Raw genomic sequence first — 26,472 nt, 5'->3', positions numbered from 1 at the left:
ATTAAACACTTCTGCAACACATTTATTGATATGCTACAATATGAAATACAAAGGTGTTAGTGTTCTGTCTGAAGTTACACACACCATAAGTTTAACAGCTCATTCTAATGTAAAAAGTCACCATTTTTGTTCAGTGTGACCTGTCTTATTTTCTATTTTCCATTTCATATCCACTAGCAGAGATAAAGTATTTGTTATTCTTCACCAACGTGCCTTTCAGATGTCAGCTGAAATTGATTGGTCACTTGGCCTACATTCTAGTAGTCCATGACCCTCCTTAAAGTCATCTCTTGTTTCTTCCTAGTGCAAACTGGGAAGTATTCTGCTGCCCTGACAGCTTTCTTAAAATGGCAGAGGCAGATGGATCTAAAAGCCTTCTGAAGGCAATACAAGACACAATACACATTGTGTGTTCTGCTTTCTATGCCATCCATTTTATGGGCTTTCACTGGTTAAATTACAGTGAATACGGAGGAGCAGAGTCTGCAAACCATGAGGAGGTGCTCACTGTTGCTAGTTTTGAGTCTTGCAGAACAGCAGGAACAGACTATCTGCAAAGCACTTTTTTGTGTGTGTGTGATTTTGCCATCTCATACTGTTCTCACAGCACTCGCTTGGTAATGATATGATAAAGCTTGGGAGGGAAGCTTTGATTGCAGGTTAGCTGCTGCTGGAGCCTTCAGAAACCCAGACCTGTAAAGTCTTTTAGACTCTAAAACCACTGTAGTTTGTTTCCAAAAGCCTGTGGCTAAGACAGATGGGTTAGCTGAAAATACAGCATTTATAATATAATCAAATGTTTGACCTCTTATTCAGGTGGTTGTTATGATATGGATTCTGAATGTTTAAACTTTCTCACAGTTTGGTTTGTTCAGATGTAATCTGTGACAGCTTTGAGTGAAATGCTAATTTTGGATGAAATTATCATGTTAACATGATTTATCTGATTTCTGTAACACCCTGTTGCACAGAGGAGAATATTATCATGAAACAGCTTCATTTAAAAAGCAGGAGAGCTAGAATCTGTGAATTTAAGAAGTTTTCTTCAAATAATGCCTTATTTGAGACCTGGCTTAAGTTCTGGTAGGGAGAATACGAATGTCTTAATTTACTGCCCTCTCTGGAGCTGACAAGTTGGTTGATGTGGTTTTGTAGTCAAATACATGTTGTGGAAAGAGGAAGAGAGATCTTTAATACACAATCAGCCTTGCTCTGTGATCTGAACAGAAACAAATTATCACAGACATAGACAATACAGGGATGGAGCAAGGCTGAGTTTGTGATAGCACCAGTAATATATCCACACTTAGTAATCTATCCATCTACAGAGACTGCACTGCTTTTTCCCCCTCCATCTCTCTTGCCAGTGGATACGTAGCCTATAGGATGTACCTAAGCACACAAGTATTCACTGTCACTGCAGGAAGAACAGCAGTGAGAAAAGATTATTCTTAATACTGGAAAGCAAAAACATGCAAAACATTTGAAATATCAAAAATACCAGAACTGAGAGCGTATGCGCAGTACAACTTCAGCCTTTCTGTATCTATGCATAAAAAACTGTTGCAACACAGTACTTGATTTTGCAACCTTAAGCTATTATTTTGGTATAGATATTTGGATATAGATTTCCTTGGGTTTTGTTTTATTGTTTGGGAATTGTTTGGTGGTTCGTTTGTGGTGGTTTGTGTTTTGTTTGTTAGTTTGATTTTGGTTTTGTTTTGTTTTTTGTAAAGAGCAAAGGGGAGGGATAAAATAAACTTAAAAAACCAAAACCAAAAACCTAAACTAAACCAAAGCCCCATGAAAATCCTATCTTCCTCTAGGTAAAGCAGTATTGGAGAAAATGTGTTGTGCAGTTTTCTGGCACAGGTACCTACCTGCTCCAGTCGTGGTGATGGTAAAAATAAGAACCAGAGGTGCTAGGGCAGGATGGGCTGGAGAATGTGATCTGCTGCATACAGGTTCTTCTGCCTTTTTCTCACTGCTGGCTTTGTGCTGATCTGCTCTCTTTCTCTCCTAATTTCATTTGCTTGCACAGTCCAGGAAGACAGAATCTTTTGAGATGGATACCTAAGGGTGAGAAACTGAGATGAGAACAGTTGGGAGTGGGGACGTTAATAAGAATGAAGGAGGGAAACAGAGACTTCAATATTTCAGATGCTGAAGTCTGAACTGTATGGCAAGTGACTGGAAAGAGGGAGACAGTACTTGATGACTTTCACAGGTGACACTACAAAAATCTATTAGCAACCAATGTAACTTCCTTCTCTGCCATACAAGCAGAAACCAAGCTTGAAACAATAAAGTTCAAAAATTCATTAGGTCATAGCTGATAAAATTTGAAAACATCTATTACATTATATAATTCAGCTCATGCAAGGTTGATTCTTACAATGTAGTTTCCCAAGCATTATCAAATCTGGCTCTAAAGTAATTGAAATTAGAGCCCCTGAAAACCAATTTTACTAGTTTCATGTCTCAATAATTCTAGGCATTTCTCCACTGCACTTTAAATATTCCCTTTCTTAATTCTCCTAATTTATAGCTTTTTAAATTTTTCAACAGTTGCTATCTCTGCAGGTTCTTAAGAGTCCTTGTAATTACATACACAGTATTACCACATCCACACCATTACTACATCTACACCAGACATTTAAATGCAGCAAGGCTAATGTATCCATCTCTTAACTCTTTCAGGACAAATGTATAAAGTCAAAGACCTTGTTTGATTTTAGGAATAAATTGTTAAGGACAGGTCCAGAGGGATATTGATGCTTACCATGGCTTAAATTCATAGTCAGCCTTCCACTGATTTGTGATTTTTTTTCCTCACATTTCCATGGAAATCTTCATTATTTTTCCATCTTTAAAATTAATAAAACTGAATGCAATCCAGTTGCAATAGGAGTCAGCTTAGTGATATACCTACTTGTCCTATAATATGTACATCCCAACTAAAATTGCACAAAAACTTAATGCAGGTGGCTTGTGCTGAGTGCCCCAGTCTGTTGCTTCTATTAGCAGATGCAGTCAGTGATGTCTCACTGCTCACAGCCCTTTCTTGCCCTGCTGGTGACACCTGAAGCTACTTAGCTTCTATTTAAAAAGGTTTAAAGATTCTATTTAAAATTTTCTCTTTTCACAGTAACACAACCATTCTTGTAGCGAGTGTTCACCTCTTTCCACTTTTTCCTTTGCAAGGGACTTACCTCTGACATGGGCTTGTTGCAGCAACAGTGGTCTTAAATCTGTAGATTCCATACTATTTTCAGAAGCAGAGGTTCAAGGCTGGGGAGTATAGGTCCCATTAGCATTACTTCTGCTATTCTTGTTTTGGGTAAAAATAATATCCCATTTCCATGGGCATTTCATAAATATACTATTATTATTACTTTGCATAATACAGCCATAGTTCTGCTTTCCTAGAATGTCATCAGTGGTAAATATCCTATAGGTTTAGCAGATAAATGTTTCAGCAGCTGAGAATAGTAATTTTATGGATGAATAATTTTGATAGATTTTGATTTCTATTCTCAGAACCTTAGCCAGGTGTTTGAAGATGGACTGACTCTGTAGTCTGATGTAAGATTTGCTCCCAGAATGATGCCATCAATGCTTGTATTTGCTTTACAGGTTGATGACCAAATGAAGTTGCTTCAGAACTGTTGGAGTGAACTCTTAATTCTAGATCACATTTATCGGCAAGTGGTACACGGGAAGGAAGGCTCCATCCTGCTGGTTACTGGGCAACAAGTGAGTACCTGGGCTCAGAGAAGTATTGATGGCTTTTTAATTATTTTCAAAATAGGAGTTTAACTAGGTCAGAAGCACTCCTGTGTTCTCAAAGATTCTCCACAAATAATGTAGATAAAATGACTTGTCCTAGTCTGCTGATTACAATTGAACTTTAAAAAGCAGATATGTAGTCATAAGCTCTTTGCTTTTCAAATGTACTGATATACTTTGGTGATTGAAAATTAGCAGATAAGAAGCATTTCTTGAGAAGCTGCATTTCCTTGGGGCTAAAATGGTTTCTGACAACAACAAAATTCCCAAACCTGATACTTTAGGTACAAGCAACTATAGCTTATTTTCCCTTCAGAATTGTGGTCTGCTCAAAAGAATAACTGGCTGGGCCAGAAAACTTGAAAACCTGCAGCAACTACCTCAGAAATATCTTGCTTTTAGAGAAGTATGCACATGTGTGAGAAGCTGGGGAGATGACATCTAATCCCAGGAAAAAATTATTCAGTCCATAGGCTATTAATGCAGGTGTTGCCTCCAGAGCTGTTTCAGAGGATGGACTCCTGAAGTTTCAGCACAGCTTTCCAAGGATTAGTTTTCTTCAGGTGTCAGACACACAGATCTCCCAAAATGCAAGAGAAAAAATATGGCAAATATTAGTAAAAGTGTGAGAAAATTTAAAGGAATTAGAAATTTTGAGGGTTCCCTCATATTTCCAAAAGACTAGAAACTTTATTCCTAAGATTCTTATTCTGGCTTTAACAAAAAGAAAAACAAACAAACAAATCACAGTATTTTAAGAGAAGCAGAGGTTGCCTGTACATTATGTTCCTGATTCAAGTAGAAAACAAATTATGGTTCATTGGTACTGAAGTAGCTACAAACTGTACTGCCTCAATTTATTCACACATGGGAAAGAGCTTCTTTTCTTATGATATATCATTTGTGCCCACATGTTACAGAAGCTGCTTACACCTTTAGTTACAATTTTAAGACTGTAGCCATTTCTTAACACTAAGAACAACTGTTTATAAGAATCAGAAGGAGAAATAACTGTTTGCATTTATGATTAAAAGCTGTAGAGTAGAATTTTCCAAGAAGTGGGAAGATTCAGATTCTAGCTATGGAACTGACTCCCACCCCTTTATGGAAAGTCACCAACCTGAGATAAAGCTGCACTCCCTAATTATATGAGCAAAATTTAGTTGCATTATTCTTGATTTATTTTCATTTATATTGGTGGTATTGAGAAAATGGCTGATCTTTTCATTTCATCATCTGTGAAGCATGGACAATTGTACTGACAATTTATTTATTTACCACAGGGAGTGGTAAGCTTTGTTTATACCTTTGTTTATAAAGCTGTATTCACAATTTTGTGTTCTCAAAAGAACTGCTAAATTAGTGTCACATTTGTTATGCAAGTAACTAGTTTTTGAAAGTGCCTAAATCCCACTGAAATAGAGACATCTAACTACCCTTAAATTCTAGCCATTGTCCTATTTCTCCCCAGTAATAATTGTTACCCCATCAGTCATTTTATCTTTTCTTGAAAAAAAAAAAACAAGTGTAGGTGATATCATAGCAAAGCAGAGCATTTCATCACTGTTGGACTACAGGTAGCAGGATACTTATTAAAAGTACTGCTTGCTAACCCTCAGCTGGTTTTGGAAGATGTATTTTCAGGCAGAATTATTCTCCAACTAAATTGAAACCTGGCTAAATCAAGCAGACTGCATCCAATTTTACCCCAATTTGTCAAATAGGTCTAATATATCCTACTGACAACCCAGTTTTGCTTTCCTATGCCAAAGTTTGTAATTTTAAAGTCAGTGTGAGCAACCCCCAGTGTCTCCCATCATCTTCTGTACATTCCTCTTTGCAATTAGTCTGCTTGTAGAGCTGAGAGCCATATTACAAGAAGAGCAAACCAGAACACTGCAGTCAGTGCCTTTCCTTAGGGATGGACCCCTTCACCTTTCACACTTGCTAAGGGCTGGATAACTCCCACGTATTCACCAAAGATTCTCCTTGAGGAACAGGGAGACACCAGACCTGAACTAAATATGCAGTCTCTGAACGTTGTTTCTGAAACTGGAAAGAGTCTGAAATCTACACATAATGTTACTGTATTGTCCTGATTTTGTTCACTTCTGGTCACTGCTATCCTAGATTAAAAGCCAGACTGCTTACAGGGGCAGGGACAGCTGCATGGGCTCTGGTTGCTCTTGCTGGGCAGCACATGGCACATGGACTAGAAGACCACTGGTACTTGAGGCACTGCAGCTGAGCCACTACTATGGCAGTACATGAGCTGTATGCAGTTTGTCATTCAAAAGCATTTACTTTAAAACATCATCAATTTAAATTATTTTTTTGGTTGAAAATTTGAAGAACCTCTTTTTAATTAGATTGATGTGGTTTGGTGAGCTAAGCAGAAGGTTTAAAATACCTAGAATTGCCAGAGCCTCAGACCTTAAAATCACAGAGTAATCCCAGCTGGAAGGGATCTTAGGGATTCTCTTGCCAAACTCCCTGATCAAACAAGGTTGCTGAGGGCTTTGTCTGGTTGGGCTTTGAAAACCCCCAAGGATGGAAACTGCACAACCTCTCTGGGCAGCCAGTGCCCCTGCCTGACCATCTTCATGGAGAGAAAGTTCTTCTATAGTTCTGGTCAAATATTTTTTTTGCAAATCATACCCAGTGCTGGTCACTATTCTCCTCCTTGAGCCCTGCTGCAAAGCACAGAGCCATCTCAGCCAGGTCTGTTTGCTGCTTTTAAACCACCAGCTGAATCCAGCAGCAGTCCCACATTTTTCTTGTTCATCTCTTCACTTAATTTGACATCTCTTGCAAGTCTCAGTTCTAGCTGAACACTGTCTTTTTTCACATCATCACTACATGCTTAGACAGTGCTTCTAAATTACTTGCTGGCCATTCAGGAGCTGTATACTTCCATTTGGCACTGTAGCTCAGTTGAGAGTTACTTGTTTAGCCAAGGTGATCCAATACAACTGTTTGTTTTCCTAGGTGTCAAGATGGACCATCTTGGCAGCACCAGGCTCAGACACAAAGCCAGTTCAAATGTATTTATAAAAGGAGATTTACAGCTGCATTTGTCTCCTATGTATTAACTGTAAAATATGCCTGGAAAGCCACACTTCTAAACCCAGGCATTCACAGTTTCTCCATAAGAGAAAGGGAAATAACCATGCCACCATCTCAAAAAAAATAGTTGATAAAGGTGTGGAAAGCACTCTGACACTGTAAGTGATGAGAAGTGCTATAAATGTTTTGGTTTACTGTTACCAGCAAAGCACTACAAGCAAAATCACAGTTTCTGGCTTTTAGAGATAATCACTCTTAACTGAGGACCTGAGCTAGACAGCTTACTTTATTACCTGAAAGATCATGATTATTGCCAGATATTAGCAAATTTAAGACCTCAGATGCATCACTCTTTGCTTTCCTTAATACACCCCTGCATAAAAGCCACTCCTAACCACAGGCCTCTATAGAGTCTCAATCAAGGGGGAAGCTCTAAGGAGGAACTTCTCACCACCAAGGTAGAACATACCTGCCTTCTCCTCTTAGGCTGCACAGCCTGTGTTCCTCAGACACAAAAGTCAAACTTCATCCAGCTCCCCAGGGCCATACCACTCAATTCATAGGTGTCTAAAATGGGCTACTGGTTAGAAGGCACATCACCAATTTTCAAATGCATTGGCTCAAAACCCTTTACATTAGGGTATTCCTATCACATTTCCATACATCTGCATTTCCCTCAAGGCACTGGTTTATGAGTTTTACCCACTGTCAATCCACTGTTCCCCTTTGCTGGGGGAAAAGTGAAGTCAGCAAACAAGTAGCATTAGCACTTGCACACACACACACAAAAACCTATTTTATTTTGTTCTTTATTTGGTTGGATTTTCATAAATGAAGCATTTGTGTGTGTGTGTGTGTGCTTGAAGACAGCAATTTTTTCAGACCATTACAATTCCTCAGCTTTTCCTCAGAAACAAGTTCCTCCCTGTGCTGCACACTTCATTTTGAGCAGTAAGTACTGCCCCTCAGCAGTAGCAATTACCATTTCAAAAGGAAATAAAGTAGCACAAATGTATTTTACAACTCCCCAAATTTCATAACAGAAAAAGGCTAAGGGAGTGATTTGCAATGTGGTATTTAATTGTAAATCATAGCCACTATGCTCTCCACACACCAAGTTTTGTAGGCTTTTCATGTGGCATGTAATTTTAATAATTTCTATTTACAGAACTTCAGTTCCTCCAACCTGAACACTTTCCTTTTGTATCTTCTACACCAGCAATGCAGTGCCAGCTTCCAAGATCCAGCACTCATTAAAGCTCTGTACAGAATATAATTTGTGCATTTTCGTGCAGCAGTCAACACCCAAGACATGAATTGTAGCCTCAGCTGCCCAGACACAAGCTGCTCATTTTGTTCATACCTACACTCTACTGATTGTTGCCAAATTTACCCTCTGTTGAGTTTGGACAAAGACTTTTAGATTAAAAAGACCATCCTAAAAACATGCATAAATCTCAAGGTTTTTTTGAGATTGCTGAAAATAGGGATTGAGATAAAGTCATCACACCATTACATCTTTCCACCTGGGTTTGTACTTTAAAGCACAGCATCCAGGAGAGCATGAGATAACCAATCCTGACAGTGTTGTGTTTTGAAGCAAATCAATATATAACTTCCATTTTAGTTAGACTTCTGTGACTTGAACATCTCCCTAGACTGGATACTATTAGATCTTTCACCTGTACCTTATTTGAAGGTGATGATATGTGGCTTGGAGAATTTTCTGTGGCACTGTCATCTCTGTGACATTTTCCCACTGGTGAAGAAGGCTCCTGCTGTTCCAATGTAAATGTATTTGCTGAAGCCTTTGCTGAAGAGTCTACTTGTCTAGTGATTGTCTGTCTTCTGGTGAAGTTTATGGATATTCACACACAGCAGTGATTCCATACCATATCTATAAAAAAATGAAAAAAACCAACAAAGTCCAGTGCAGCACTTTGGTAAAGAAATGGATTCTACTTAGAATGGAATCACTCTAGGTTAGCCATGGTCTGCACTTAAACATCTTCATGCTAGTAATTTGAAGAACCCAGTAGTCACCATTACTAGAGTGAAAAATTTAATGCTCCTGATTAAAACAGCCATCTTCATGAAACTTGATAGTTTTAATATTATGTGTTCTATAACGTGAATACATCTACTATAAAATAATCTATATATGATTAACTACAAGGCACAGAATTTTTTTAGTACTAGTTCTTCTGACAAAGTTAGATAAAGTAAGCACAGTACTTTGGAGTCTTACATTCTGCATATTACAGCTAATTACGAAGCACAATAACATCATCCTAGGGGAAAGGTTCACTGGCAACTTAATTCATTATCCTCTATCATTGTGTATCAGGATAAAATGACAAGCATCTTGCACTGTATAAGACATTGCAATTTTAATTAATATATCAAAGGTTGATAGAAGCATATCTGCTCCTTTTGTCCATGCTGAGTCCTGTGTTTTTTAACACAGGCACCTCTTCAAAGTCTTTTTCCATGTTCATTGCCTCAGAAACAGAACACAGATATTGCTTTATTTGTTTTTAATAAAAGTATTAATTGTATGAAAAGTTCTAAGTGAGTGTAATAACCACCATAGTTGCCACTGAAATATATCTTTCAGGAAATGGTGGAATTATGGTTGTGGTAAAAGATTAACTTGCTTGCTGTGTAGTGTGCTGAATTCATCCTTTGGAGGGAAAGGCCCACGTAGCTATACACCTGAGCCAGCTCACAGTCAGGACTTCAAAACCCTGGGCAGATAATTGCAAGCCACCAGATAGGCTTTTGGTGAAGTTTGTAGCCAAGGAGGGAGTGGTGGGGAAGCAGGTCCCCAGCAGCAGTCAGCTGGGCTGGCCAGAACTGCCAGAGCAGTGCAGGGGAAAGCAGGATGGTTCCTCTGCTGCACCTGAGCTCCCACTGCCTTCTTTGCCTTCATGATCCAAACACACAGTGCTATAATTTACTAAATTAGATATTAAATTAGGCTTTCACTAGTTTAAGATACCTTAGTCTGCTGGAACATTTGTTCATTTCTCAGGTACTATACACAGCCACAGCAGGGGCTTTTTTTTTTGTTTGCACAACTCCTGTTCTGGCTGAAAGGAATGGCATTCAGTGATAATCAATACCTGGTAACAGCCAGCAACAAGTCACTCCAGTCCTGTATTCTGGAGACTGTATCAAGCTTACTTAAGTATTGAAAAAGGAGGGTACAGTTCCATTGCTACATGCCATATGACCCCAGTGTCCTGCTCTAGAAATCAAAACACAGTTTAATTTTATAAGAAAGAAGAAACCTGAACCCACCATTGAATGTTAGGTTCTGTTTTGTGGGCATAGAGAGGAGCTGGTGTCAGAGGCCACCACCTGACTCCAACAGAAAGCCTGATCCTGCTGAAACCAGAGATTTGGCTTCAAGAATCATTAATTCCATGATAAATTTGCAAAACAAAAAAGCACAAGTGCTCCTGCTATTTCTGGCCTTCTACTTCAGCATTTATTCAGCCCAGAGTGTAGTTTCATGTTGTAAAAAAGGTTTGTCTTTTGTCCTGCCTTGAACAGTATCTCACTGTGTTGAATGAGAAGTTCAAGTGAGAAAAAACCTGCAGAATTAGTCACTTCCACCTCTTTTACCTATTTATCAGCTGAGAAATTATTTGATAGCTGAACATCTAAATGCTGCTGAACTCCAAGTACTTTACTATATTGCTTTAAAGTAGAATTTTCATAAACAATCAGCATTGGTCTAACTTACTTTCACTGATGATAAGGTGATTTGGACTTCAAAGTCACTCCCGACTCAGAAAAAGATTTAGAAAAAAACCCACAGTATTGCCATGTCTTTCTGCAGTCCCTTTTAAGTTATGACCCTCTTACTAATGCTAGCATATTTTTTCTTTATTTTCCTTTGCTGCTAGTACCTCTGTAGTGCCCTCTCACAGAGCCTGTGGCTTCATCAGCCCAGCCCTTACCTCTGCAAGGTGGGGAGCAAGGCAGGACAGCCACAAACCAGGTGGAAACTGTGAGAGGTAACCTTGAGAAATGCTGAGGAGAGAGGTGTGACACAACTGCTCCCTGTCCAAGGGACTTAACATACATTTTTCTATTTGGGATTCCCAGCTGGAAATTCCCTCCTAGAGTTAAGCACCAAGGCAATTCTGTTTCAACCCAAACTGAAACTCCCCCTCTTTCTGCACAATACTCATGCTCAGAAGGTACCATGAGGTACCAGTCTGCAGTATAACACATACTGGTGCCCATACAGACCTTAAACATGCCAGCTGAATCATCAGAATGGAGGGAACAGGCAGCTGTGTAAATTATTCAGTGCTGCTCTGTCTTCATTGCTTCAGTACTAAGTTAATCCAATTAAGCCTCTCTTCATTACTTCACCATTACTATACTGAGCATGCAAGACAGCACTAGGTACAGGAGGAAGTCACATACCTCCATTTGAAGGAGGCTGTACATCTGAAGCTGTAACTTTAGACCTGCAATTTTACTTCCAAAATAGGTGAAAAAGCTCCTGTTTTCAAAAATGCCAGTCAATGGACCATCTTCAACATCAAAATCAGCTGTGAATTGTAATACTGTTAATTGGAAAGCAAGAATAACTCACTTTAATTGTGGGTTTGATTTTACCAAATTAAATAAATAGTGTAATATAAAGAAAATACTTCAGTATGCAATTAAGCATTTTGCTCAAGATCCAGGCTGTTTTAATCGTGGTTTTTAAAATGCATTTTTAACCACAAATTGGAAGGTATAAGAATACACAAATTGCTACCAATTTCTGAATCCAGGACCAAGGAAATAGGACAGCCTCCTCTTCAAACGGGACCACTTTTTCAGATCAGGCATTAACTGAGGCTTTTTCATGCACAGTTGATTTTGTGTAAGCTGATTGACACCTTTGGGGGTCGTCTTTCCACTGACTCATAATTTTGCTCACTCTTGAAAAAAGCCTTCTGCACACCTAGTATTCTCTAGTCAAAGCTGAAAATTCAACTCATCATATTTACACAATAAAAAAATATCCATTCTGCATTGTTTTTAATTGCAAATCCTACTCAAGGGACCAATTCTCCTGCTTAGGAGGCAGCCCAGTGCCTTCTACTAGAGAACCAACTGCAGTCAATTATGGTAATGAAATGTCAATAAATATAAAAATTTAATACAGCCTGCTCTTGGTGAGTGGCAGATGAGGACTTGCCTCCCAGACAAATTTGCTGGTGCTGCAAATATTAAATGCACCTGAAAGAGTAGCAGGTTGCCTAAGAGCTCTCCAGTAGAGGGATGGTGGGAGATTCAGGCATCTACTGGGTTTTTTCATTATGGCATAATCGCTGCACTAAGGCCACTGATATTCTTGACATCCAGACATCTTAACTTCTTATTAAGAAGTGAATAGCATATTTCCCCCACAAATTGGAACCTCATTGAGGGATTTGGAGCTTTTTTCCCCCTTAACTATTAAAAAAGGGAAATTAAGTTGTGAAAGTTATATGTGACCAGTTTCTCAATATGAAGTTAGCTCGATCATGTCATTATATTAAACTGCTCTTCCAGTAAAAAGTATTTGAGGTTACTTTAGGTTTTCTTATTTTTTATGTAAGTATATGTACTTAAATATAAAGAAATACATATACGTGTATATATATAGAAAGAGAGAGAAATAACAAATGAACTGGAAAGTAGTTTACAAAAGACAGTTAGGCTAGGATTTCCAAAGGTCAGATCCTAGTTTTGCCATAGATTTCTTTGGCTCTGAGTAAGTGATTTGATATCACTACTTCAGTTTCCCAGGTGTAAAAGAGAAAAATAAAACTCACAGGATACTTAAACATAATCCATTGGCTTAATTGAAATATAAGCGTAACCTTAAATTCTTTGCCAAGTTGGAGTAGTGTTACTCTTAACATCCATACTTCTTGTATAGTTGCCTTCCTACAATGTCTTGGGAGAACTAAAAGTACATATAGAGAAAATGTCTTATTAAAAGTCAATAACCTCTTGATTATATAAAGGTCATCACTAGGAAAAGTTATTTTTAGATCCTTTCAGTCATGTCTATCTTTCCTGGTTGAAATTTCGTCAGGTTTAAAGCCTTTCAGCTTGCTTTTCTTGCTTCACTGTTGTTTATACTTTAGCAAAATTAATTCAATAGTTTTAAAATCAAAATTATATATTTCAAAAGACATGTTCTTAGGCAGTTTTTTAAAAAAAATAGATACTAAGAGGTCAATGCCTGGAAAAACCTTATTTTGCAGAATTGGTCTGTTTCCTTTGGTGATAACCTGGCAACTCTTTACTAACTGTTTTATTATGGTAGAACTTAAAGATGAGATTAGAGCACCAATACCTTTAAACAACTCATTAACCCCAAGTGTGCACTTATCATTGTGCTCAGTCTTAGTTTAGAGTCAGACTTAGCTTATGGGTGCATACCTGAAAAATGGTCAGCAATATCCCTGTTGTTATGGAGACTCCTAAGAGAAAGGTGCTGGTAAAATTAGAGCAGCCAGGCAAGAAAAGAATTTGTTTTAAATGTAGCAATAAGCCATTTAGGCCTCAGCCAGTCAGCTGGGAGCAGATCAACACAGGAACAAGGAACACAGCTGCCCATTTTCATGGGACAGTGGCACTTGCAGGGGATGTGTAACATTGATGACAAGAGAGCTGAGCTGAAGGCATTTCTGATGAAGCTGTTGAACCCTGCTGCACGTTGCTGTCACTGCTGCTTCTTCACTAGCAGGGGAGGGCTCTGAACAGGACAGCTGGAACCAGCTCCCAATAAATACCAGGATTTTGTGTAGCTAAGGAGAACAGAAACCACGCACACAATACCTCTGTTTCCTGTGGGAATACACCGACATTTCTGGGCTTGGATAGTTGTTCCTGGCCAAGTTATGGACACTGGATCATTTCCCACAAATACTGTTATGTTCCTTCAGACTAATACACCCAGCATAGGCACAAAGCTCACTTCATCAGTCTTTTTTCACAGGATCATTACAATCAGAACAAGACACCAAATGAGTAAAACAAACTGACTTGGGGACAGCTACCACTGTCATAAACAGTTGTCATATATAAAGCTTCTAAAAAAAGCTAATCCAGACAAACCAGCATTCAAACTGATGTGACATACCATTAAGATATATTGTTTAATAATATTTTCAGTATATATCATTGTACTAAAACAGGTTTAGATATAAAATCACCTTGACTTGATAACATAATTAAATAGAGAGTGATTTTTTTATCCAGGAGTATCCTGGATGGATAAAAGTTGTTAGTTGTGAGTGCTTGCAACATCCTAATCCCATCTGCAGGCCTGACAACCAGACAGAAATACAATTCTCTTTTACAGGTGGATTATTCCATAATAGCATCCCAAGCTGGAGCTACCCTCAACAACCTTATGAGCCATGCACAAGAACTGGTAGCAAAGCTTCGCTCTCTGCAGTTTGATCTACGAGAATTTGTATGCCTCAAATTCCTGGTGCTGTTTAGCTTAGGTAGGTATGCTCTGCTCTTCATAACTTACTTGAGTTGTTGTATTTTTTTCTAAAGACTTTGAAAATATTCTGCTTTTCTTTTGATAATTGTGATTTGGGAATATATACAATGAGGCTCACAGTAATCTGAGGATTCTTTCTTCATTATCGCTTGCAGGAATATTATGCATAAGAATTAAAAGTGATATTCTATGTATATGACTTCTAAAACCCCTGGAATTTAAGAAACCTTGCTGTATTTCTGTAACTGATTGCTCAATATTCCAGAAATAAAATTCTATTAGAAATTCTGGAGAGCAGTGGAAAATATAGATTGCCATGTTTTTCTGTGATATTGAAAATAGTTATGTAAAGCAGATGGAGTGGGGATATGGTTGAAATATTCCACTTTTTCAAAGGCACCTGTGGTAAGTATAAACAATCTTCTTTGCATATGATGGCTTTCACCCCATAACCCATAAAATAGGATTGTATCTCATACTTTTTAAGAATTGAAAGGAACTCTTAAAGTGCAAGTTAATGATAATAACTTATGACAGATCTAGCTAGGAAGTATAATTTAAAGTGAAGATTGTTTTGTACTAGAGAAGAGAACAGAGGATGGGAAAGATACCTATGCAAGACATATTAGTTAATCTAGGACCTTTCAATAAATCAGTCAAGACAAATCACCAATGCCAGGAATAAAAAAAACACTTAGGGAGATGGATTCCTATTGACTTCATAGGATTAGATTTTTCAGGTCTGCACATTCTTGACTTAATAAACCTGGTCTAAATAAACTTTGGCCAGGTGCATTTTGTTTACTGGCAGACAGTTGAAAGGAGAGGCTTACAAACATAAATAAGGTCAGATGCAGCCATACCTCCATAGCCAAAACTCCTGTTTGACTCAAAAGGTATTTTGTCTACAAAGAAAGTGAACAGCCGAGCCAAGCTCAAAAATGACAGAAGTATCAGCAGTGGTGACATCTACTTATGTTTTCTTTGATTTTCACTTTTTAAAAAAAGCTTTTATAAAGGAATAAAATTCTACAAACAAATCGTTATAATACATTTGCAGTTTTAATTACATTATAGAGCATCAATTACCATCTTAAATAAGTCCTATGTGGTCTTTATAGAATTTGAATGTGCTTTGGCAGGATTTAAATTAAGCTCTCTTTAAATATAGATTGCATAAAAAATAGATACTTCAGAATTACAGGGCACAGAACATGGAGAAGAAAAATAAGAATTATTCTAAAAATTAGAACGATGATAACTGAATTGACCGGTATTAAGTTTGTTCATTCTGAATCCTAGGGAGAGATGATGGATTTCCCTAGTAACTATTAACAATTTCTATTCAGGGCTTCATTGCTTTTCACATTTTAGATTCAGAGAAGGAAAAGCAAGCCATCTGTTGCAAAAATTATGTTTTATGAGTTAATCCAATAAATAAAAAGAACTCAGATTTCCTAATTCCTAATAAGTAGGTTTTCCAGTCATTAGACAGTGGCAAAGAAATGTCTAAAGAGACTGTAGCTTTCCTCTGATAAAATATTTAAGGATTTCATCTCAGTTCAGTGATATTTTAAATGAGCTGAATAAGTGAAGTGCATTTGGAAAATTCTCACAAATAGGTGGCCTTTTTGTTTGATTGCTTTCATTGACTCTTCTAGTACTTTGCATGGATTTAGGAAGCACTCTTGCACCTTTAGCTCTCCTAATTCTGCCAAGTAGTGTGCTCAGCTTCTGAAGCAGTTGGGTAATGTGCAATCTTGCACTGAGCCAGGTTACCCAATTTTCCTCTTATTTGTGTTACTATCAAAAAAGCTAATTCAGCTGCTGATAGAAGCCTTGCATGTAAAAGTGATGTAGCTATGAAAGGTTCAACACCTTTGAAACTGACTAGTTTATTATTTAACATACTGCATAATTCCATTTGCTCAGTCAAGGCTAGATGTGATCCTGCAAAAAGTAAAAGGTACAGTGATGTCACCCACAGGACTGAGTGAGAATGATGATGAAAATTGTAACCACAGATCCCCTTTTGAGCTTCATACTTAAGTTTGTACGTATTATGCACTTAAGCCCAAAAGTATGAATGAATCATCCAGATGAAATTAATAAGATGCCTTGCATCCTAAAAGGAGTCAGGATTTTGAAGACACTGAAGTTCCTAACAACATTGCTAGGCATTCAGCATATCAGTCAAAATGAGCTAAGCATCAAATTGTACATAAATTCCTGGAAGCAATCACTGTACCTTAGTATCTAGGTGCATTAGGCACCCATCTACATCTCCTGGGCCTCTGAACAGAAAACTGATCTCACTAGATCGCTGATCTCAAAAACAGATCCCTTTATCAAAAATGTAGTTCAAAAACGTCAGCTGGCTCTTGTTGGAAATCTGGTCCTACAATGTTTAATGAAATAAAAAGTGCTCCAAGACATACCAGCATTTTTATATTTCTGAGTATGTTCATGCCACAGTGTTAACCAAACCAATAACACCTGATGCTATTTTTCCTTAGTACATTGCTTGGCTGAAACGTAAATGTCTAATATAAAGCTTCTAAAAGGCAACACAAACTCAATAATCCATAGAATTAATTTCTTGAGAAGAAGCTGGTTTTTACAACCATGCAGATATGAGGCTGCCTTGTAAAGCTATTTGTTGTTCATGGATGTATCATATTGTCTGTCTCTTCCTAATATGTCAGTCTCCTGTAAGGCAAAGAACCCTGCTTTTTTTCCTACTATTTAAGAAGTTTATATCTTAGCAAACCAACTGTAAAATAATGTTCAAAACCCAATGTACTTGCAATATTTGTACAAAACATAATTAAATCATATCAGTTTTGCTTGCTAGATTTTAATTGAGAGAGGTAATAGTTCATTATCTACTTGTCAAAGGTTCCAAAGGGTTTATACAGGAACATGCTTTTGATTTATGGTGACATTAAAAAAGATGATGATGAAGCTTAGACAACTTCATATTTATTGTTGCCTTTGCAGCTCTTCTGCAGTCATACTGCACATACCCCCTCCAGTGAGTGATGTAACTGGGCACAGGAGCTCAACTCCTTTCTCCAGTGGGTGATCAAGTCTGTGCCTGCCTGTCGGATCAGCATGGCCAAGTACATAGTGATAGTTGACTTAGGAATTATTCAAGAAGCTAAAACAATTTAGTAACTAGTTTTTCTTAAGTGTGACATCTCTTTAATTCTACATAAGATTCATATGTGGAGTTACATAACTTCTTAATTCCTTCCATCAGTTACACAAAGTAAATGTCTTTACAGCTAGGTAGTTCTTACCTCTTTGTACATAAAAGTCTCCTTTCCTGTCCATGGATCTTGCTACTTCAGTGATGTTGCTCTGTCTACCCTCAGTGGTTCCTCATGCCACCCTTCATGGCAGCCACTGCCAGTCCCTGGAGAGGAGCAAGTCCATCACACCTGGACTATTTTCTCATCAGATAACCAGTTCAGCTGAATCAGTCTGCCAAAGGTTAGAAAGTCAGAGAACAAATCAGTCCTTATAACCATAATCATCATGCTCACACTGGACATTAACATCTTACATGTGGTTTTGACTCAGCCTTATTTTCGACTGGCAAAGAGCCTTGACTCATCAGGACATTAAACCACCAGCAGAGACACTTCTCTTCATAGCTTCACTGTACCATCAGTGGTCAGTCAGTTATTCTGTCGAGGCATAGGAATTTTGGACTAAATTCCATCTGATCTTACATGATCTACAGATCTACTACACTATTCTAACAGGATTCCCTTAAAGAATCACAATCTTTCTATGAGTTGTTCTTCTGTGGCAATTCCCTTGTTGCATACATACCATTCTCACTACACAGGAACAGACATATGTTGCTTTCCTCTCTCACTACAACTAATTGATTGATTGTGTAACTGACAGCTGAGATCACAGCAAGCAAATAGAAACAGATCTTGTGATCAGAATTGCTCTTCACAGTCTGGTATATGCAGCCTGGTATAATTACTGAGCCATCTTCTAGTCGCTTCTTCCCCTACTTTATCCCTGAACATATCTGAATTCTGTAGCATCATCTGTCTTTTCTGCAAACGATACACTAGATGCTGATTGAATGTTTTATTTGAAGATGAGCTGGACTTCTGAAGCCAAAGTATTTTATTGCAAAGGAGCAATCCATTAACCAGCATTATTTTTTGAATGAAATCTTCTGTTTAGGTGACCTAGAAATAGCAATTTCTCTTACCAATCTCCATTTCAATTATCTTGAGCTATTAGCTTGTTTTGAAGTAAATCAGGACACCACTGCTGACAGCAGCCAGCCTTCCTTTTACTGAGGCTTACATCATATTTGCAAACCTCAAATCATGCCTGTTTTGTAGGGGCATCATTCCTATATTTTCACATATAGATATTCTCCCATTTTTCCCAACAAAGGGAGTGAAGGTAATCAACATAACAAACACAGTGTCATTCAGGTATATCAGCCAACTTTTTTTTTCACAATCTGAAAATATGCAGATTAGAAAATCAGTAGCTCAAGGGATATACAAACCTGGATTTTCTTGAGTACTTGGTTGCATTTGACAAGTTTTTTTCAAGCAAAAAAGAAGGCAGAGACATGACAACTCAGCAGTTGTAATCACACAGTGATGGTAAAGTTAGTGACCAGGCACATGTTGCAAAACTGGGAAAGAAATCTTTGACAGACTTGAGTATTAAACTTATTTCTAATGCTACTTCTGCAGGTTTTACCTTTATGAACTCATGTCCAGAACATGGGAAAAGCACATCTGAGAAAGATGCTGATCACATAGTTAAATGAGGATAAACATACCTGGCTTTCCCAAAGCCAGTCAAATTGAAGATAATGAAATTTCTTTACTTTAATCCCAGAGTAATAAAACACCTAATTTTTCTCTAGCATATAAACAACACACCCCAAAGTAAACATTATCAAAAAGTATGTCTAAAAATAAATACAAATGGTTTGTGCTTAATGTCTTTGCTCGTTTGAATCAAGATGAACTACAGATAGAAAAAGCAGTTTATAAGGCTCTATGAATTTTCACTATTAGATTTTTAGCTCTTTCTTGTTTGTAAATCAAAAATAAAAATTAAAAAAGCAACCAAACAACAACAATAAAACAAAAAACAAAACAAAACGAAAAAGGAGAAAAAAAAAAAGAAAAGAAAAAAAAAGAAAAAAGGGAAAAGAGAAAAAGGAAAAGGGAAAAGAAAATAGGGAAAAGGGAAAATAGAAAAGGGAAAAGAAAAATAGCCAGCAAAAAAACACGTGCTGCTGCATGCTGGGGCTGAAATTGACCGGGATGCTCCAGAGGTGAAATCTTGGCCTCACTAAATCCAAAGAGAATTTCACACTGTGTTAACTGGAGCTAAAATTTGTCTCCCTATTTCTTTGATTTGCTTCCTACCATAGAATAAAGTTCAGATCATTTTTCCAGCAATTACATTTGCTAAATGACTGCATTGTAATGATGTTCAAAGAATGAAACTAGTGCCTTACATGAGATACTTTCTATCATCTTCTGACTCAACAGTTCTCCTCATTTTACCATCCGATAGCTTTACAGACTGATCACTTCACCTGAAATGAGCCAGTTTTCTCTTTTACCAAAACTTCCCATTTGTCCTGATAGTTTTTATTACCTGAACTCAGCAAGGACAATTTGTCAAACCTCCCATCAGAGCAGTTTGTAAAGTGAAATGCCAATACAACGAAAGTTGGACATCATTTGACCCATGTCCAGGCACTTGTCTGGTTAAGACAAGGCAGCAGCTGACTGGTGCTGCTCCCTTATCATTGTCAAGACACAGATAAATGTACTTCATTTAAGAAATGAAGGCTTTATCAATGGACAAATAATTGCAGAGCCACTATTGATCTCACATCTCACTTAACATGAGACAGGAGGGTCCTGTAGAAATGGTAAACATTTAATCACTGTGGATGGCAAACAATGGGCTCTTGCTTAAAGAACAAAAAAATAAAAAAACAAAAAACCACCAACCAAAAATAAGAACTCGGTTTTCAAACAAACCCCAGCCTTATTCAAGGGTTCAGCAGAACTCTATCTGGATTTGCAACACTCCATTCCCAGTTTCTGTTGACTAAGAGGAATATTAGCAAATGAATCTTTCCTTGATTTCAGTCTACCTGAAGTGTCAGGGCTGAGCTGGAAGGAGTTATTTGAAGTAGTGGGCTCCACTATTTCCACTTTTGGAGAAGAAGCCTGCCTCTTAAGTTATTCATGTAGATGAAACAGTCTGAAATTAATTATTTTTGAAGCAGGCTCTACCCTCACCACTCAGAGGACTAGAAGTAGCTTCCTACAAACAGGCACCCAAGCAGAAGCAGCCCAAAGTCTGCCTGTGCTCAGTTTCAGCTGTTTCCAGTAACTCACATCAATGCAGTTATGCAACATTCTGGAGCAGGGGGAAAAAATAATTTTAATTTAGCTGTTGCACTTTTTAATATACTTTATATAACATCATTTCACTATTAGATTTACAGACTAGCCAGAATGTCTGCTTCAATGAGCTTGCAATCTAAATATCCAGGCAAGATAAGAAAAAACACAGCAGCAAACAGTGATGAAACATGGGGCTGTACCTATTTTCACTTCCACAGTTTTTGCTGAGGGTATCATGTATGCAGACAGGAAAACAAGTGTTTAAGCATCATCTGGAAGTAGTATAACAGGGAATATTGATTGAATTTTGGTAGTATTTATGATGCTTAAGGGCACACAAACAAAAAGAATAGGAGAATGGAATAAAAGAATTAATGAAGAGGGAGGTTTTTTCAGACCAAAAGGAAAACAGGTAACAAGATTAGAAAATAAGACAAGAACCAATTCATGCAGGCTTATGGACACATCAGTGTAACACAGACATAAAGTTATAATCTAGCAAATTTTGGCATTTACGTATTTATTGCAGCCTTCCTAATAATTACATTATACTTTCAGCAAATATAGATCTTCCTCTTACTCTCTCTGTTTAAAAAGACCTCACTAGTTCTTCAAAGCCCATTCCACAAAACCTGACAACTTATTAGGAACAAGAATTAGCAAAAAGCTTTTTCCCCTATCATTCTCATAGTTCAGTAGCTGAATGAAACTAATTAAACTAGGAGGTCAAAATGCAAGAAGAGCTAATTCTTCAAATTAGCATATTATCCAGGTCTGGAAATCTCTGCTTCAAGACATAGAGGATGCTGAAAGTTTTTGTTGTTACCAAAGTCACTTGGATAAAGTAATGGGAGGAAAATCATGTTGCCTTGGGCATCTGCTTCTGGTGACTGTCAAAGACCAGGCAGTAATGTCCAGTGTGCCAGCACAGCCATTCTCATGCTCTCTTCAGGCATGTGTGAGCCATTTTAGTTTTCAGGGACTGTGTTCTTCATGTTAAATGGGCCAGGTAATTCTTAAGCAGAATACAGAGAAGCCCACAGAAAACCCTACTTTATCTTCTCACAGCACCATCAGCCCCAGGAACTGAAATAGGTGCTGTGAATTTGAAGTAAAAAGTATTGTGTGACATCCTTCCTTGGCAAGGCAATGAAAGCCAGTAATGGAGCACTTATCCAGGGATGGATTCTCATCACAAACATGTTCACTTCCTGCTTACAGTGCCAAATAGTATTTAGGATTTAACGCAGTCATATTCAAAGTGGTCACTCTAGCTGGTTTTACTTCTGGTAGTGCACAAATACACAACTACTTTTACACCTGTTTGGTTTTTTTATATATATTTTATATATGTATATGTTATTTATAATACACATTTATAACTGGGTTGTCATTATGAGGTGTTTTTATTGAATTCATTGGCAGTTTTATATCCATCCATTCTGTTACCCACGTGTATTTGTAAGATTCACCTGATGAACACCAATACATAAGCAATTGAGGGGTCCTGCTCAATGAGCATCCAGCCAGGGCTTTCAGGCTTCCCCCCATCACATTTGAATTTAGAAAAATACTTACTGCACACTTGTCAAACCCAGCCTTATATCTCAGCCCTAATGTCTAACTACAGTGAGCATTAGAACATAATACTGACAAAGAAACATTTCCTAAATTCTATGTAATCATTCAGGAAGGATCGATTAGTATTCAGGAGATGTGACTGCTCAATATTTATACCATAGAGACTTGGCAGAAGCAAATAATGGTACATAAAGCTGATGCTTGTCTTAATTAAATGCAGTATAATAGGTGTTAGGGATCTTTTTCTTAGTGAAGAGAGCAGCTTAGCAATCACCAGATATAACTCATTCTGAAGTTCAGAGTTTAAAACTAATCGATGTGTATTTATAACAAGGGAGGGACTGAGTATAATTTATTATCAGCTGACAACTAACTAAAAGATAAATAGATAAAAACAAGATTTATTTCAGTAAATTTTTCCACATAGTAATTTCTGAAAAAAAAAAATTGCCCCCTTTGATTCTTGCTTATTTTTTGATGCACTAATAGTATTTCAAATAGGCTTTTTTAAATCAATGTCTCATCTGCAGCTAGGCAGGAAATGAAACCAGTGTAGAACAAGAGATCTTAGCTAGGACAATACTTTCACTGTGACATACTTATTAATAGTAACATTTCCTAATTTTATGCTTAGGAATCCTTAATGTCAGGTGATATTTTAAAATGCTCCTTTAACATATACAATCTATGTAAGTGATGATGAACTGGCAGACAATGCAAGGATGACAGGCACAGTGACAATACACCTACAGCCCAGGCTTGTCTCAAATGTCACAGGAGGATGTTTTGAGAGGGAATAGGAAGAAGGAGGATAAAGAGATCTGGATAAAGAGATCTGGCATATTAAGTATGAGGGTGAGAGCAGAGAAAGAAGAAAAGGTCTGGAAAGGTGGTGAGTGGGAAATGGAGATCACATTGCCAGCCATTCAGAGGCAGGAGATGACCTCCTGATGCTGTGTGACTGATGATGGGTAAGCAAGGAACAGCTACAAGACCTTGAAAGTGAACACAATTTATGTCTGATGTAGCAGGAAAAAGGGAAGATACAAAAAGATAGGGAAAGAATGAGCTCTGAAAGGTGTCTTGACAGCACCATTTGCCAAGGCCAAAGGAAGACACGCTGTGGTAATTGAGATGTGATAGGATGAGGCAACGTGGTATTTGTTAAAAGTTAAATCTTGTAAGCAATGGCTCCTGTACACATCCCATGGAAGCCAATGAGAACACATCTGCAGGATTAGCTATGCAGTATTAGTTTGGAGTTAATTATACTATAAATAAACAAATTTAAATTGGGTGATTACTGCTTTTTGGAAGATGTCATTCTGAGTACAATGGAGGTTGTTTCTTTAAATCTGAAATCAAAATGAACACTTCTCTAAGGTACAGCTCAATTAAAAGTTAGACATGATGTCCAGCTGCTGGAGGGACATGGCTTGTATTGAGCAGAAGGCTGAGGAGGTAACAGTAATTATTATACAGGTCCTTTCCTGTCCCCAAATCAATGAAAGTAAACTTCTTAGGCAAGAATGTAACTTTGTCATTTCTCCTAATTTAACGTTTTTTTCAAACTTTCCTACATTTGCCAATTTCAAATTTGGTAATTTATAATGCAAGCAGTTGTCCCTCACTGCTGAATGTCCCACATTGCCTTGGAAATTTGGAATAAATCTTTTACTGGAGATTGAGGGCCAGGAGAACACTTAAATAGCCAGTTCTGCTCCTGGACCATTTAACTCTTCTCTGGATCTCAAGCAAAGCAGCCAGGCTCCACTCTGCCACTTGAAGAGACATTCTACTTTTCTACTTTAATCCTCTGGGAAAGTTAAGCAAATGAATATGGACAAAACCTCATTTCAGAATCATCTCATGAGGGACGTTCTCCTTTTGATGGAGCCAGCATTGCCCAACAGAGAAATCAACCCTTGTCTCTAATTTTGCTTCTGACTCCATTACTGACTCTGGGGCTTTGAAGTCTCTTAAATGATATCTCAACTACCCTATGGTAAAAGGAAACAACAGCTGTCTGTCTGTGTACACAGTGGTGAAATCCAAAGTATTAAAAGTAATATGTAAGGTACAACCAAATCGAAACAATGCTGTTTGAAATATCCACAGATAAGATCCTAACAAAGACCACTGTTAAAAGGAATCTGATTTAAAATATATTTATTAATAGATTTTGAGAAAATTCAATCCTTTCCTTTACAAATAGCACAAAATGAAAGTAGCTCCTTACTGCATTTTCATAGTAGAGTCTAAAAATTCCAGAGGAATTGAAAATTCATCTTTAGAGAGACTGTTTCTAGAACTGAATATTAACATTTTAGCCCATGCAGGACAAAGTGGATTTTCTTTTGCCCTGTTCTTTTTATTTCTGTTTTTTTCTGATTTCCTTATAGAGAAACAAAAGCAAAGACATATTCCTTTCCTGTTAATTGTCAAAACTCATTGCATAAAGCCAGACAATTAAAAATCAGTACTTGAATATCTTATAGATACGAAATGATGATGTATGGAGTGATGACTTCAATAAATGATCACTTGGTCCTGAGAACACTTTTTCAGTGAGTTGACAGGTTTTAGTCCAGCTCCACATGTTGTGCAGGCAATATGAAAAAAGTAGGTCAGTGTCTATGTTAAAGGTATCTATTTTAATGAAACCTCCAATCAATTACTTTCATGAAAAAAAAAAACCAAAAAAAAAGTAACAAACACACCACTATACACAAGGAATAAAATACAAATGCTGGGGTTATAATCTACAGTTAAGAATTAAGCTAGTATTTTTAATAAATAAATATTTAATCATCCATCTCAGTGTTGGGTGTAGGAATTATGAACAATAAACATCTTGCATGAATTCCAAAGATATCCTTGTGTTCCATGGGTGAATGAGTTTCTGGAATAAACTACACTAAATTATAGAGGAAATTTAGTAATCACAGTTGGTTTGTCCTGATTTTTGTTTTATTAAATGCAGTGAATGTTGCAGATTCCTTTCTCATGCAACTGTTGAGTACAATAGCATTATTTGAGGAATGAATTTGATCCAATCTGATCATTACTGCTTTATGTTTTCTGCATGTCTGAAAGCTGCAAGCTATGGAAAAAAAGCTTAACAATCTTCAGCAAGTACTTTTTCTTTTCATGTTGTTTTTTTCTAAAAAGCATATTTTACAAGATTTTGAAATAACAATAGGATTAGATGCTTGAGAGAAAATTAGGTCATATATTTGTTAGATACAAATCTCACAAGTAATTAGAAACACGGGTATCAAGCAATATTTGTATTCTGTACTGCTGCCTTTGTGTGGAGACAGTGGGGATTTCAGAATAACCCAATCAGTGTGCTCTGCACTTTTTCCCTCTCATATGTTTCAGAATACCAGTAAGTATGCTTTAAACAGCTCCTGTAAGGGGGAAAAGCTACCTGCACATAACACACATTTACAGCTGTCTCTACTTTTTGAATACTTTTACAATATGAATGTACTATATATGTAACAGAGGATTGGATTTTACAGATTTTTTTTTAGCTGCTGTTGGCTGAAGTGTTTAACATCAGTGGCTACTTTTGTTAGCCAAGTTTCCCAGAATGACATGGGAATAAATGGCTATATATTAAGGTATAGATAAATGAAGGAATATCCTTACTCTTGGAGCCAGTAAAACCACACTATAGTCTTAATTTGAACATGTACATAAATGTTTCATTGAATGAGGAACATGCTAAAGAAATATAATGGCTAAATTTACTTTGCAGCTGTAACAGATTAACTTACTAAATACTTTTCAAACCAGAATGTATAGACTAAAAAAATGCTTCTCGTGTATTTCTAGTTAAAAACACACATTGCAGAGGCTCCTAGTTGAAAGTTCATAGATGGGTGACTGTCAGCCATTTACTGGAGAAACACTATAGACTGTGCCAAATTCCCCTACTTCTTACCCTTTTGCTGCTTGTTCAGACTTGGAAGAGAAATTAAAGCAAAGGCTGCTTCTGAAGGAGCTAAAATAGATACTAAATACTGTAAAGAAATAATGAAAAGAAGTAACAGGAGAATTAAACAGGAGGCCAGAGGGAGA

The 26,472-nt window shown here is 37.3% G+C and overlaps 2 protein-coding genes across 9 annotated transcripts in view; one reads left to right on the top strand and one right to left on the bottom strand.

Annotated features, from left to right (window-relative positions):
• KIF14 (kinesin family member 14) overlaps positions 1–26,472 on the bottom strand; it is a 238,734-nt gene that overhangs the window by 47,029 nt on the left and 165,233 nt on the right. The window lies entirely within an intron of this gene.
• The window catches only part of NR5A2 (nuclear receptor subfamily 5 group A member 2), a 91,791-nt gene that overhangs the window by 47,924 nt on the left and 17,395 nt on the right, over positions 1–26,472 (top strand). For all 7 annotated transcript variants that reach the window (XM_071751030.1, XM_071751031.1, XM_071751033.1 and 4 more), the window contains 2 exons: positions 3,637–3,756; positions 14,225–14,372. In XM_071751030.1, coding sequence (XP_071607131.1) covers positions 3,637–3,756; positions 14,225–14,372 — 268 coding nt within the window. The remainder of the gene's footprint in view (positions 1–3,636; positions 3,757–14,224; positions 14,373–26,472) is intronic.

The sequence above is a fragment of the Heliangelus exortis genome, chromosome 8, assembly GCF_036169615.1.
Source record: "Heliangelus exortis chromosome 8, bHelExo1.hap1, whole genome shotgun sequence".
NCBI lineage: Eukaryota > Metazoa > Chordata > Aves > Apodiformes > Trochilidae > Heliangelus > Heliangelus exortis.
This window is presented reverse-complemented; position numbering and strand designations above follow the sequence as displayed.